Raw genomic sequence first — 13,653 nt, 5'->3', positions numbered from 1 at the left:
AATCCAGCTTGGTTTATTTGACTAAATATGCACATCTATTAGTATATACGGATATATCTATAACACACTGCAACATGATGTGTTGTGGACTTGTAGATCTTCTACCATCGCTGAACTTTCACCTACCGTACTTAACTATTAATATTAGTTTCCTAGAAAAGGGATGCTATAGAGCGTCGCAGTCCCTCCCCCTTTCAGAACGTCGAGTGGCCCAGGAAATGAAAAGCAATGCATTTATATTATTTTTACCTGCGTCCTTCCAAAGTGCGTAGGCTGGCTTCTTCTCGGGCGGTCATGCGTTCCCGGCGAGCAGAGTGCTGCGATGCATGCAGTGGGTGACTGGGGTGCCCTGGATCTCCTGCTGAGGACAGGGCTGAGCCGTAGCGCAGCTGGGCCTCAGTGGAGTCCATGATGGACACCATCCAGTTCCATGTGGGGATCAGCTTCTCTTCTACGTAGTTCTGCTTGAACACATACAGGCAGAGATGCTTTTAAACATGGAAAGATTTAAGGGAAATGGCTTTTCATGGAAAGATGTTTAAAAAGATATTTAAAAATAATTAGATTTGATATAATGATGTAAAGATCCAAAGGTTCCCCTCTTAACTGCACTTCAAATGGATGTCTGTATGTCTGAGAAATCATCTGCTTTTGTTCATTTCTTTGCCTGGCACTATATAACCTCACCTGCAGGTTGACAGCATCCTGGTAGGTCAGCTTCACAGCAGCAGGGTACTGGGAGTAGACCAGGTGGTTGTACTTAGGGATCAGGCTCATGAGGTCAGAGATCTGCCTGATGACGATGCTGTAAGCCCGCGCCAGGCTGCTGGCAGATGTCAGGTAGCTGCTGGAGTTGCTGGCCTCTAGCGCTGCTGCTGCAGCCGCAGCACTAGAGCTGATGGCACTGGAGCGCCGAAGGTTGGAAGGGTCAATGTATATGAGCCCTGTGGAGCTCGCTGTTGGAGATTACATCATTTATTATAATATATCGACCGTCTGGTTGTAGCTCTAAGGGCCTTTAGTGTAGTGAGCAAGATTCACAAATGCTTTAATATTGTCAAAGCTTTTCTGAAGAAAACATCACACCCCAAAAAAACTAAATAAAATCAATCAAGCAAATGGGGAGAAAGAAATAAACCACTGACCAGCAGGTGTAGAGGAGCTAGAGGGGGCGCTACCCGTGGCCCTCTGGCTGGGTGCGTTGCGTACGGCCCACTGCATGGATCGAGGTGCCTGGGCTGCACTGTTTGCGTGGGAGGAGCTAGTCGTCCTCTCCAGAGGTTCATCCAATAGGAAGGTCTCCTGGTCAACATCGTCACTCTGACTGCTGCTGCTGTCTGAGTCACTGGAGTCATTGGACTGGGAGTCGTCCTCGGAGAAGAAGGCAGGGACACTGCTGGCACCTTGGGACGAGAAGGAGGAGGGGATTAAAGGTCTGTTCATCAACCTCTCCCTCCTTCACACGTACAAACTTTGTAGAGGCAGGAGTGCGGGTTAGTGAACCACACCACCACAAGGCCAAACAACGCTACTACTAGGATTTAAAGGCTTCAATTCAAACCACAGCTGTATCTGCTTGTCTGTACTATATATGGTAAATGGCTTAATCTCCTACATTTAAAACTTGTTGGAAGTTGCGCACAGACAAAACTTCACCCATAAAAATGCAGGAACTTGAGTTCAAATCGGTAAAACATTAGTAGCAAATGCAAAATACGAAAAAGGAACAAAAGAAACAAACTTTGGAGAAGCTAGACGTTAGTTTGTTATTTCAGAGGGCAAATAAAGGTTGCTAACGATAAATTAGTTAATGATGACGGGTACGATAAATGTGAAAATGTGAGGATGGAAACTAATCTGGGGGAACTCGGGAGAGAAACCGTGTGTGCACTTTGCAGATTCACTCTGGCCCTGACATACTGTATGCATTGTAGTAAAGAGGAGCCCATACCAAAAATAGGAAATGCCAGGGACGACCTACTGCCTGCAAATGAAATACATTGAGCGTTGAAGCAGGGACCAAGTTGTCTGCTGTATCATCAGTTCTCTAAAGACATAAAACTAGCATGTTGGATAAGGACATTTCTGAGGGCCACTTCTAGCTAAGCGCTAGGAATAGTGATTATGAGAGGATTGAATTAGTCTGCAACAGAAAATACAAACAGAAGGAGGCAAGGCAGTACTTTCTTTTTCTATTTAGCTATGAGGTCACCCCCTCTGGGCCCTACTGTATCTTCCCCCACAAATATCAAATCAGATTAAAGTCAGAAGACAAGATGTCAAACGCTTCAAAACAAACACCTGATATGTGAGCTGTTGACCAACCTGCTTCAGAACCAGCAGTGGCTGCCGTGACAACGCTTCTGCGGCCGCTGGCATTGTCCTGGTTGCTATGGTTGCTTTCACTGTCACTCTCAGTCTCGGCAGCTGCCAGCAGATCCAACTCCATGTCACTTCCTGTAAAATGAGAATACAGAGGCATTACCGTCAAGTACAAGTAAAGGATCCAGTTCATAGCCTGGGCCTAACGTAGCCTCGAGACTGATTGCTACATTTGGGGAGGGGAATTTCCTGACGTAATTTAAATAAGACCTAAATAGGACCCTGGTGTGAGAAAGTGAGAAAATAAACAAACCTAGTGAATCAGTCTGATATTATGGATGAATTACACTGACATCCTCTCTCCAAGCAGTAGAACGCACCGTTTCCCAAACAGTGGGTCAGATCCCATTTGTATGGGAATTTTTTTTCTAGAAAAATAAATTCTAGAAATTGGAAAACAATGTTGAACCCATTTAGACCTGGTGCTACCTATACTTTGTTTTACCTTTAATGCCGTCTGCGCCCTCTGTGTCACATACACCTCTGTGTCTGATATAGCAACTATTTTCAGAAAACCTTAGGTTAGGTTTTAGGAGGCGTTTTTAGAATGGGCCTCAGGTCTAAATGGGTTAATGAAGTAGGTTAGGTGTAGTACTCTCTCCATACCCACATGCCTCATGTTATCGTGTAGTTGACTCAAGCCCCCAGTGAAGCTCTCCAACGTTGAGGCGCTCGGCCCTAGTGGTAAGAACGGGGACTGCAGGCGGACCCGTGGAGTTATGACGAGGAAACCCGTGCAGCTGGGCTTTAACATTGAGCGCCCGTTTGTACATCCGCATTTTGGACACCAAATTTGGTGTCCAAATCGAAGAAAAAAAACGCGGAAGTACACGGTTCTCCCAGGTGCTTCAAAACGCCACTGAGCAACTTCCACTGAAATGGTTCAGTCTCTATGAGTTGTTCTCAATTGTTCCCAATGTTATGAATGAATGGACTATTGTAAGCACTTTTAGCAAGAACTGTGCATAAAAAAGCGCTATGAAAATGCAATCCATTATTATTATTGTTTTCTCCCTGGTGTCTGGCAATACATTAGGTCTGGAGCTAACCAGTGTTACAGAGTATAACAGTCTCACCATCCTCATCATGTTCATCATGCTGACCCTCTGCCTCTGCATTTTCCTCTCCTTGTTCTTCCTGGTCATCATGGTGATCCTCCTCTCCTGCCACACCCTCAACAACTTCAACCTGAGGAAAAATCATTACATTTGAAAATACAGTCAAAATCCATATACAGTCAAATTGGTATGTGAAGACTGTTGATAAATAACTCTGGGATTAAACATGCGATAGCTGGCTGACCCAATTAGAAACATGGTATTGGCGAAAGGGCCTTTCTGTGTGGAGTTTGCATGTTCTCCCCGTGTCCCCTAGGCTGGCACCTGATGGAGGGGAAAGGAACTGGTTGGAATAACGTGTTCCTTCCACGCGCTACGTCCAACCAGGGAAACTCCCCCCCGTCAGGTGTAAAGGAGAAACTTGGACACTCAAGCATGAAGGAAGCATGAGTTCAAGTCCGTTGCTCTCCCCAGGTTGGCGGAGGGTGTGTAGAGCCCAGGATCACATTAGATGATTGACACAGGGGTGAAAAATGGGTTACAAAATCGTGGGATAAAAAATATATATAATAAAAAAAGAAACATGGTATTGAAGTGTGCATGCACAGTCTCATCCCAGAATGTCTGTCAAGTGTCATGTAATACATAATCGCATACAAAGGTAATTATGAACATAATGATTTTATAACGACACTCCCCACCTCTTCCACATCTGCTGAGACAATATCATCCTGCTCCTCATCTCGCCCTCTGACAGGCTGGGACTGGCTGCTGCGTCGAGGCTGGGGGTTCCTGATGATGTAAGAGGAAGCTGTCTGACTGGAGCTGTGTGAGATTCAAGAGAAGCTAAGGGTCATTACAGACAGGATTATTTTGGAATGGTGCAACCACTCCTATAGACAGCTACAGTATGTGTGTCCCTGGGTCCCTGGCTGGGTCTGTCCGAGCACGAAAATAACGTTTTGGTGAACGTTTTCACCATCATGTGTCACTGTTGCGCAACCTAACACACACACTTTAACTGTATATATATATATATATATATATATGATGATTTTGGGTGAGAGTACAGTACAGTGACAGTACAGTAGAGGGTCCCCCCGGGGACCCCCCCACAGTTTTTTTAGGTAAGCAGATACCAAAATCCATTTGGAAAAAAATGAGGGGCGCTCACTTCGCATTATCTAAAGTTTGGATAGTTGGTGTCAAAGTGACGTAATGTTTGCTCAGTAGTTGCTCAGGAGGTTTGAGTCTTTTTTAGAGGGAACATTGATGAAGTGGTGTGTGTGTTTGCTTAAATTCCTATATAGATGATACATTAACTGACCTGCTGGATTGGTCAGGAGAGGGTCTCGGGGGCAGAGGTTCCACAGAGAAGAGCTCTTCGCTGCCCTGCACAGCATCAATGCTGGTGCTGGCCAGGGTGAATGGGGCAGTGGGTCTTGCAATGCCCATACGCACAGGAACAATAAGGGACTCTGCCACGTTACACAGCTCCTCCACCGCGTAGGGCAGAAGGGCCTGGAATACACGCCGACACTTCCCAATGGGCTGGGGGATGAAGTTACTGTACAGAGGGAGTTAACACAAGAACAAAATCAGCGATTCTTGCGTGAATAATTTTCATTATATTGTGGCTTGTGTTCTTATATGCATCTTGTGACAGAATTCAAATTTGCATACAGAATGGATAGGTATGCTTGACATTTGCATCGTCGTAACAACTCCTGAGCTAAAAGCGTACTTTTTCTTCTTGGACGAGGCCATCTCCACACTGAGGATAACGAAGACCCGGGCTACAGAACGCAGGAACCTCCTGGTGACATTGATTGCCTCCTCTCTCCGACCAGGAGTGTATTTGTTCTGCAGCTCCTTCACCAGCGTACCCAGCAGGGTGTCTATGAACTTGTGAGGGAACAGTGAGAGAACAGCGTAAATACAGGCAACCATAATGCACATAATTATATATATTTGTTTAAAGTAGTAGAAAATAGCAATGGAATCTATTCCAGTTGAGGCATATTTCAGAATACAATATGCAATTTTTACTGGAAAGGCAGGCATTTGCAACCACAGCTGCTGTATGTCATAAGGTAGTAAGGACGGTGACTAACCCGACTTACTGTAATGTCGGGGGCACACTTGACGATGAGGCAGTGAGTGAAGCAGTCGAGGCGGATGGTGCCACTCTGCTGGTTCAGGTACACCTGCTCTTCAGGCAGGAGGTGAGCAATCCTGCTGCTTGCACTCAATCTGGTACAGAGAGACAACAGTGTCTGAGTCATATATGGTGACATTCACCCAAGTCTTCAGAATCTATCATTTCCATGTCAAGGGTATGATATACTAAGTTTTTGCAATTATTTAGCTTTTACAAAATATACTGGACTATAACAACTTACAACATTCAGCATGTTAGAAACAGGTGCATGTGTTTAGTTAGAGGAACATTAACGCATTAAAATAATTGTACATATTTTTAATTCTACTGGTCCAGCATATGAAAATAATACACCACTAGCAATTGGAGTGCAGTTGTTGCTACTCACGGGTCTTTATTCTCCTGGGAGCCAAACATAATCATGGACTTGAGGGCGTTCCAGTCCTGCAGGACTCGCTCCAGAGCAAGCTGGGCGAAACGAGGAGGTTCCAAGTCATGGTCCGGCATGTCAGAGTCTGACAGAGAGGGAGAGGCAGAGGATTTCAATACAAGCTGCATTGAGGACATAACATAAAAAACACTTGGTGGTGGAAAGAAAACCCACTATTTGCTCGGACCCAGCCAGTCACGCAGGGATAAACATTGCTGGGCAATGGAGTGGCTGTACCACTCAAAAAGAACTCCAGTCGTCACTAATTTAACCAGATTAACTCTGCCGTCCATAGTTTGGCCAATAATTTTTCCACAAATTCAATTCAATTAATTAAATAGATGATTAATCATCCAAATTGTTGGTGTAAGCAAATTGTCTGTTTTCCTCAACAAAAAGGTGTAATGCAACATTTGAAAATCATTCAGTACTAGCCTTCTGCATTGGCAGCCTTGCGGTTCCGGTCTTCTCTGATGCGCGGTGGTCGATACTGGCAGTGCTCAACACTCTGCCTTGCAACAGTCTGCACCAAGAACAGTAATATATGTTCTCCCCTATAGATGAACATGAGAGCAGTTGGAGAAACATTCATTATGAGTTAGGAGGAGTCAGCGATCTTTTTTGTAATAAAATAAGCCTTCTCGTCCGAAATTGTGCATGCAAAGAAGATTATGTTTCAGGAATGTACCACATAAGAGACCCGAGTGGGATCTTACCTGCTATTTGGTGTGGTGACCAGGTTGGTGGTGGTGAGTAACCTGTAGAGCAGGTCCAGGCGAGCAGCCTTCTGGCCAGCAATCAGTGTTTTACACTTACATTTCTCCCAGCAATCACAGTACGCTGTGGGAGAGGTCCTCTTCAGTCTGGGAAAGATAAAGTTAACACAGTGAGACTGGTTTGACTATCACCGCAATTTCTACAAATATTAATCATTTATACAACAGAATAAAGGCGATGGAGGTCAGAAGGAAATCCTTTGATGAGACTCAATCAAGGATTAAACACATTATTTTATACTATGTTGTACAACGGTGTTGTGGACCGAACTGGCAAATTTGCAAGCTTGTGACATGTGAGCTTGTTCATCAACTAATTGATATATTTTTTAATGGTTTAAAGATGTTTGCCTACACAAATTAGGGCTGTGAGGTTGAAAGTGGTTAAAGCAGGAACAGATACTTACTTGCAGTCGTGTCCCTTGTGGCACACTCTGGCACACTCTGTGCAGCAGCAAAGAGACTCAAGCAGACCACAGGTACGACACTCAAAGATATCCTGCATAGGTTGTCAATGTGAGGGACAATTTTAAGTGAGTGAGTTGATCTTCACATTGTCAAAAGAAGAAATAAAAACTCATCACATTCAGCAGCGACGCCATCATCAATTTAGTTCCTACCTGGTTGATGTGTTCGGCTCCAGTCCAAGTGAAGCTGCAGGTGTCATTGCAGCAGAGGACGTAGAGAGGTGAATCATCCGGGTTGGTCCCCAGGGGACAGATCATTTCCATAAAAACAGAGTCTGCATCCTCCTTCTCCACAATGCCAGGGTCACCCACTGTGTTCAACAGAATGGATGAGCAAAGTGAAAGGTTTGCACAGGAAGCACAATCGAAATAACAACATGACCTCAAGAATATTTTTATGACTGCTGGTGATCTTTCTGCAGCAGTTGCAATATCATGGGCTATCGTAAGCAGGTCAGTCAAAATAGTTTGTGATGCACATAAATTATGGACATGGTTTGGACCAGTCGCTTTTACACAAATGAATGAATGACGTTTTATTCTGCTCAGAATTAAAGTCAACAGTTAGCCTTTAATATATTAGCGCCCCTCACTTCACACAGGTGTGATTCTTATCATTAGTAATTCATAGGTTAGGTTGCTCATTTTGTTGTTCCACAAACGAGTTCTCTTTCCATTGCAATGCCATTTACCTTTCTCCCAGTATTGGAACCACAGACTCAATTTAAGTACTTTGCGGAGCATGAATTCAACAGCTATTGAAGCGCAATAACCATCCACACCATCAAATACCAATCTAGAACACAGCAGAGAGCGCCCTCTCCACCAAATACCAATCTAGGTCACAGCAGAGAGCCACGGAGTGACAGAGCCATACCTTTGGACATTTTCTGAGCGGCCTCTAGAACGGTGATGGCTGCAGGATAAGCTCTCCCACTGACTGCCAGCATGAATGGGGTCATTCCACGGGCATCCCTGTCCACAAGCAATACACACAAAGAAAGGTAAGAGGTGGGAGCAAAAGAAAGGAAAGAATAAAAAAAAGAACACAGGGCCATCTGCTGCAGATGGAAAATCAAACTGGCATCTCTAGGGAAAGAAGGGTAACTATCCGTTTCAGCCATAAATGAAGAGTCATACTTAGCAGACAGCAGCTCTCGTAGATGTGGCCTCAGAACAATGCTGTCACACATCAGCTTGAGGATGAGGTGGGCATTGGCCTTCCTGTCTTTAGATTCAACCACCGATGGCTCAGAGGACGGGCCTGGTCAGAGTAAGAAGTAAGCATTCACTATTTACCTCCCATTCTAGAAATCCAAAAAATACTTGGGGCCAACCAATGCCAGACTGTTCGAGTCGGATGCTATAGTGCTATACCACCGATTACTGGTGTTTTGACCAATATCTTGTTCAAAACATTTTCTAACCACTTAGAAACTCAACTCTGGTTAAAAATGGTTAAAAATTAAAATAATGGCCAAAATGTCCGCCAGACCGATGTATCGGTTGGGTTCATAAAACTATTCTCCAAGTGGCTGTAATGATATAACTGAACACAAGTGTGTTCTTCCACTGTGATAAAGATTTAACATCTTCATGGTCTGATAGAAAACACAGGAGACCCAGTTTTCACAATCCAGTTTTCTCAATCTTCTGAATCGAATTAAGAATGGCTGTGAAAATGTCCATCCAGAGTTAAAGTGCTATCTGACCTGGTATGGTGGAAGTGCTGGGTCCTTGGCTGGTCCCAGTGGATGCAGTGGTAAGAGAGCCCACAGCTGGAGCTAGAATGAAGTCAATGTCCCCATCTGTAAGGAAGGTACAATAAATGTTATTCTGGGTACGTTCAGGGGGCATATTACTGCGTTAACCTCAACACTTGACCCACTACTTCAACCGTGTGTCAGTTCATGAATGAATGGTTCTCCAGCTTCTCACCCATTTGGACTCTTCGCTGACCTCAAATATGATCCCACCAATAACTAATCTCCACCAACATCTTTTAAGTTTAGTTAGTCTTTCTAAACAAAGTGTCTAGTCTACTTAGAAAAGAAGAAACCCAGTGAACTAGTCAGCTTGCTAGGTTCAGTGTACTGACCGGGGTCCATTGGTGGGGGGTCAGGCACCCAGCTGGGAGGGGCAATAGGCGGTGAGACAGGGTCCTGATGGTCACTGGAGGAAGGGCCAGACTCATGGCGGCCGAGGCCAGCTGCTCTAAGAGACCGACGCATCATTTCTCTCAAACGGAGCCTGGAGACATGAGACACTCAAATGAGGAGATTGGACCAAGCAAAAATAGGCTCCATGCATAACTGTAGTCTCGGGTGTCCAGAAGGTGGCATACTCTGTGAAGACCTCTACTACAGATTACACAGGGAAATATTTCTGGTCCACTATATCGTTTATGATTCAACAATAAGCTATTTGCTGTTCTGCTTATAATAGTAACATAAATACTATTCTCAGTTTACCGAAGTACTTACCCTCTACTGCTGGAGGAGCCCGTCCTATTTCCAGAGCTGTTGCTGGAGACAACCGATATGGCATTGGCAATGGCCTCCACGGCAGACAGACGCTCTGCGAAGGTGTTCCTCTCTGACCGCTCAGCTTCTGGAATGACAGAGTAGCCAGTGTTACCTAACTTGGAACATGGAGTGTTTTCCACCCCCATGGTCACCATTATCACAAATTCATTATGAACTACACTACATTTGCTACATTTTGGTCAGGTTGTGTGCGAGGATACAGAATGCTCAGTTAAGGCAACAGTACTGATCTGAAATGGCTACTGCTTTATTCGATCTACTCAAATCCCATTAAATGATCCTTTTTGTCTGTTTTTTTCTTGTTAAGAAACTCATGTAATGTAATGTTTTACACACAAACAGGAAATGGAGTTGAGATATATTGTGCTGGCAATGATACCACTGTCTAGGCAAGACAGGGGTAGTGTTGGACCCTGTTCCAGCCTACCTTCCTCCTCCTTTGTCTCCTTGTTGCTAACAGGGAAGCAGACAGAGACAGCAGCATGGAGAATGTTGCGGTTTCCGTCACAACGGTGTCCCAGAAGTGCTCCAAGGGCCTGTCCGCTCTGTTCCAATAGGAAGGCCTGCTCCAGGTTCACTAGGTACTGCCGACATGCCTCATAGTCACAGCGGAGCACGTGCTGCATCAATGTTTGCTTCTGCAACACCCAAACAAGTATCCATCATTTAGTGATGAGTGTCGGTATCAAATGCATGAAAACACGATTTTTGTTCAAATCCCTTCATCACATGAGGTCTAGTCTATAGCGTGACGTGTGGCATTTACCTCAACAGCCATGATGATTATAGCAGCTTTCTTTTTAATGGTAGAGTTAGAGGGGAGGTTGGCAAGGGAGTGCACCCCCATTCCTAAGCTGGCAATGGGTGGCAGATCCAGCCAATCAGGATCTCGTATTCCACCCATGCAGTCTTTGGCCATGGGGTAGATTGTTCCGTTTCCATCTCGGAGAATGATGGGTGACTCCTGGAAAAAGAACATTAAAATTGCATTAAAGACAGGGATGGTTGCTATAGCATGTCAAGTGGTCCTTCTGTAATTCACAATGTTGGCTCACCTGGCCGGCAGTGAAGATCGCCACATTACGCTCACTTTGCCCCAAGAACGCCAGGTTACTGGTGGGGAAGTTATTCTCCTGCTCAGCTTTGCCTGTGGCCAGGTCAAAGATACAGTACCTCACCCAGTTACCACTTTTCAGAACTGCGTGGACTCCTGGGGGGGAGGGAGGGAGGGAGAGAGCAAGCAATGTATCTGTTTTCCAAGTGATTATCATTTCATTCATTCAAACATTGCTTTTGAGAATCCCATGGATTTACCCTTTTTATTCAAGACCACCACTGTGCATATGAAACTGTGTTGAGAAAAAAACAATATAGAAAAACATTTAGTTGGAAGTGACATACCTTTGGAGTCAACATTCACAGCGAGGATCTCAGCTTTCTCTGGAATGCAGAGCTTTTTAGGTGTGCGCTGAAAGCAATCTGGAACTTTAGGAGTTCCACCCGTTTTTACCACCTGAGCAAGGTGGGGAGCAAACATAATATTAATGTCAGATATTCAACTACTTGCACAATTCTGCTGACCGTTCTTAACCAAATTCTGATCAAATTCAAGTCTTGGTGGTTAGTTCAATACTTATGACAAATGATGTAAATGCATGCATACATACAGGGTGACAAATGAAAGGATAAACCTGAATAAATTAGTGGAGCAACATAACGAGGTGTGCTGCATCACATAAGATACATTTAAGCAATTAACATCCTATCATATTCTGTGGCATGAACAAAAAGGCTGAATATGGCCAATTTACTTTATTTTGAATCAAGATGGCAAAAGAAAAACAATCCGACTACAGTACAGGCCTGAATGCTTGACCCGTACAGTGATGGGATTCATATCTCAATCCAATTGTGTTGGAAACACAAAATGAGGGAACAGATTTTGGTGTTCCATCCCTCCACTCGAGTTCCAGAGACTTGGTTCTGGCACCCCAACAGTTTACTAAGACACTTAGTTATTTTCCTTTGATTTGTACATGTATGTATATTTCAGTGTGTAATTGCACTCATACCTGTAGCTCATCTATTCTGAGGAGCCTACAGTCCTGCAGTAATGACGACGGGTCAGAGTCTGTAGGTACAGCAGCAGCGGCGGCGGCAGCAGCAGCACTCTGGCTGCTCATGCTGCTGGATGCGCCTGGAAATCTCACGGCAACATATGCACCATCCACTTTTAGCACCTTGGAGGCAAAACGGAGACAACTAAATGAGTCTTGGGCATCCGGTTATTGCAAGGTGTACATAAGTACCTGCCTCATGATGGAGAATTGAAGATCGGGGTATGATTCCTGCACAGTGCCTCCGGCATGGCCGGGCGCTCCAACAAACACAATAGGTGTCATTAGCAGGTGGGAAGATGGCAGGGAAGGGCACACTCTGTCACTGCACTTACTCTACGGGCTGGTATCAGGGAGTGAAATTGGGAGGGATGGAATATACTTCTGCACACATTACGTCCTCCCATTGAAACTCCTCACGGTCAGGTGAAAAGAACCAGCTTGCGATGCGTTATCAGAGGAGACATGGTTTTCTACATCTTCCCCAAGACCCACATGTAGGGGTTGGCAGTGACGGGGACTAGTCCCAACGCAAATCTTGTGGGCGGTACCCGCAGTCGGGAACAGGTGGTCAAAATAAAGCCCAGCTAAATCCTGCATTTATTATTTACACACACACACACACACACACACACACACACACACACACACACACACACTTATTCAAATGTTCCCCTTACACACAAGATTGGTATCTGTAGCATCCTTTGTACAAATCTATAGTCAGTATTGAGCAAGATGTTAACATTAATTCCCTGATAGTCATAGAAAAACAATTAATTTATTAGTTTTTTTTTAAACAGGTCAGCTTATTTCTGCAGGCAACAGGTCCAACACTCCTCATGTAAAATTGAAATTATATTCACTGGCAAAATAATAAAAATAAAAATGTGTTTTGTGACGGTTTTCAGTCAACGGACAGTTTTCTTTAGTCAATTTAAGACATGTAATGAATAGAGTAACATCCTCTCCTTTATTCAACAGTTGAGATGCATGTTTTCTTTTTTTTTTCTTTTTTTAAGATATTTTTTTGCGGCTTACGCCTTTTATTGATTTTTGAAGGGACAGACAGTAGGCTGACAGGAAACGGGAGAGAGATGGGGGGATGACATGCAGTAAAGGCCGTGTCGGGTCCGGGAGTCGAACCCGCGGCACACTGCGACTGGATTACCAGTCCGGTGCCCAGACCGTTACGCTACGGCCTGGGCCCATGTTTTCTTTTTTAAATCGATTTTGTAGTTATATGTAGGTTCTAGTATCATATCAAACGTTTTATTTATTTGCTCGCACGAACACACACACACACACACACACACACACACACACACACACACATCCTAGAGAAACCGAAAAGCTGCACTTTTGCATGTCTTAGACAAAGGTTTATCCATTTGCCACCAACCTTTCCTACAGGGACATTCTTAACATCCTCCACAAACACCACCTCCCTGAGAGGCCACTGCTCCTCGTTCACCTTCTCCTCCTCTTTGGGAGCTGGGGTGGAGCGCCTTCGTTCTGTAAGCAGAGTACAACACCACTGTTATTCCATTATGTCCAGCACAGATTAGTGTTGGGACATGCAAACACCATTCACCACATTCAAACAGCAGAGCTGATGCAATACATATAATGCATGATTTAGGTTAAAAGTTTTTTTATTTGTTACATCTTGTGTACAAGTATAGAAGAGTAAAATCATGTGTAAACAAAAATACA

At 44.4% G+C, this 13,653-nt stretch overlaps 1 protein-coding gene across 8 annotated transcripts in view; it reads right to left on the bottom strand.

Annotated features, from left to right (window-relative positions):
- Positions 1-13,653, bottom strand: part of ubr5 (ubiquitin protein ligase E3 component n-recognin 5) — a 43,790-nt gene that overhangs the window by 11,879 nt on the left and 18,258 nt on the right. For 3 of the 8 annotated variants that reach the window (XM_083761438.1, XM_083761440.1, XM_083761442.1), the window contains exons 16-40: positions 13,340-13,452; positions 11,893-12,060; positions 11,222-11,333; positions 10,876-11,030; positions 10,587-10,784; positions 10,248-10,458; positions 9,758-9,884; positions 9,373-9,524; positions 8,987-9,082; positions 8,415-8,538; positions 8,152-8,249; positions 7,428-7,585; positions 7,215-7,306; positions 6,748-6,894; positions 6,467-6,585; positions 5,990-6,116; positions 5,555-5,693; positions 5,185-5,345; positions 4,768-5,007; positions 4,142-4,265; positions 3,459-3,570; positions 2,302-2,457; positions 1,146-1,403; positions 688-956; positions 250-461 (exon numbers count right to left, since the gene is read on the bottom strand). In XM_083761438.1, the coding sequence (XP_083617564.1) occupies positions 250-461; positions 688-956; positions 1,146-1,403; positions 2,302-2,457; positions 3,459-3,570; positions 4,142-4,265; positions 4,768-5,007; positions 5,185-5,345; positions 5,555-5,693; positions 5,990-6,116; positions 6,467-6,585; positions 6,748-6,894; positions 7,215-7,306; positions 7,428-7,585; positions 8,152-8,249; positions 8,415-8,538; positions 8,987-9,082; positions 9,373-9,524; positions 9,758-9,884; positions 10,248-10,458; positions 10,587-10,784; positions 10,876-11,030; positions 11,222-11,333; positions 11,893-12,060; positions 13,340-13,452 (3,868 nt within the window). The remainder of the gene's footprint in view (positions 1-249; positions 462-687; positions 957-1,145; positions 1,404-2,301; positions 2,458-3,458; positions 3,571-4,141; positions 4,266-4,767; positions 5,008-5,184; positions 5,346-5,554; positions 5,694-5,989; positions 6,117-6,466; positions 6,586-6,747; positions 6,895-7,214; positions 7,307-7,427; positions 7,586-8,151; positions 8,250-8,414; positions 8,539-8,986; positions 9,083-9,372; positions 9,525-9,757; positions 9,885-10,247; positions 10,459-10,586; positions 10,785-10,875; positions 11,031-11,221; positions 11,334-11,892; positions 12,061-13,339; positions 13,453-13,653) is intronic. The other 5 variants (XM_083761444.1, XM_083761445.1, XM_083761443.1 and 2 more) reach the window with 4 other exon arrangements.

Source organism: Protomyctophum parallelum, assembly GCF_964188405.1.
Source record: "Protomyctophum parallelum genome assembly, chromosome: 3".
Classification (NCBI taxonomy): Eukaryota; Metazoa; Chordata; class Actinopteri; order Myctophiformes; family Myctophidae; genus Protomyctophum; species Protomyctophum parallelum.
The sequence above is the reverse complement of the archived record's forward strand: the minus strand, read 5'-3'. Positions and strand labels throughout refer to the sequence as shown.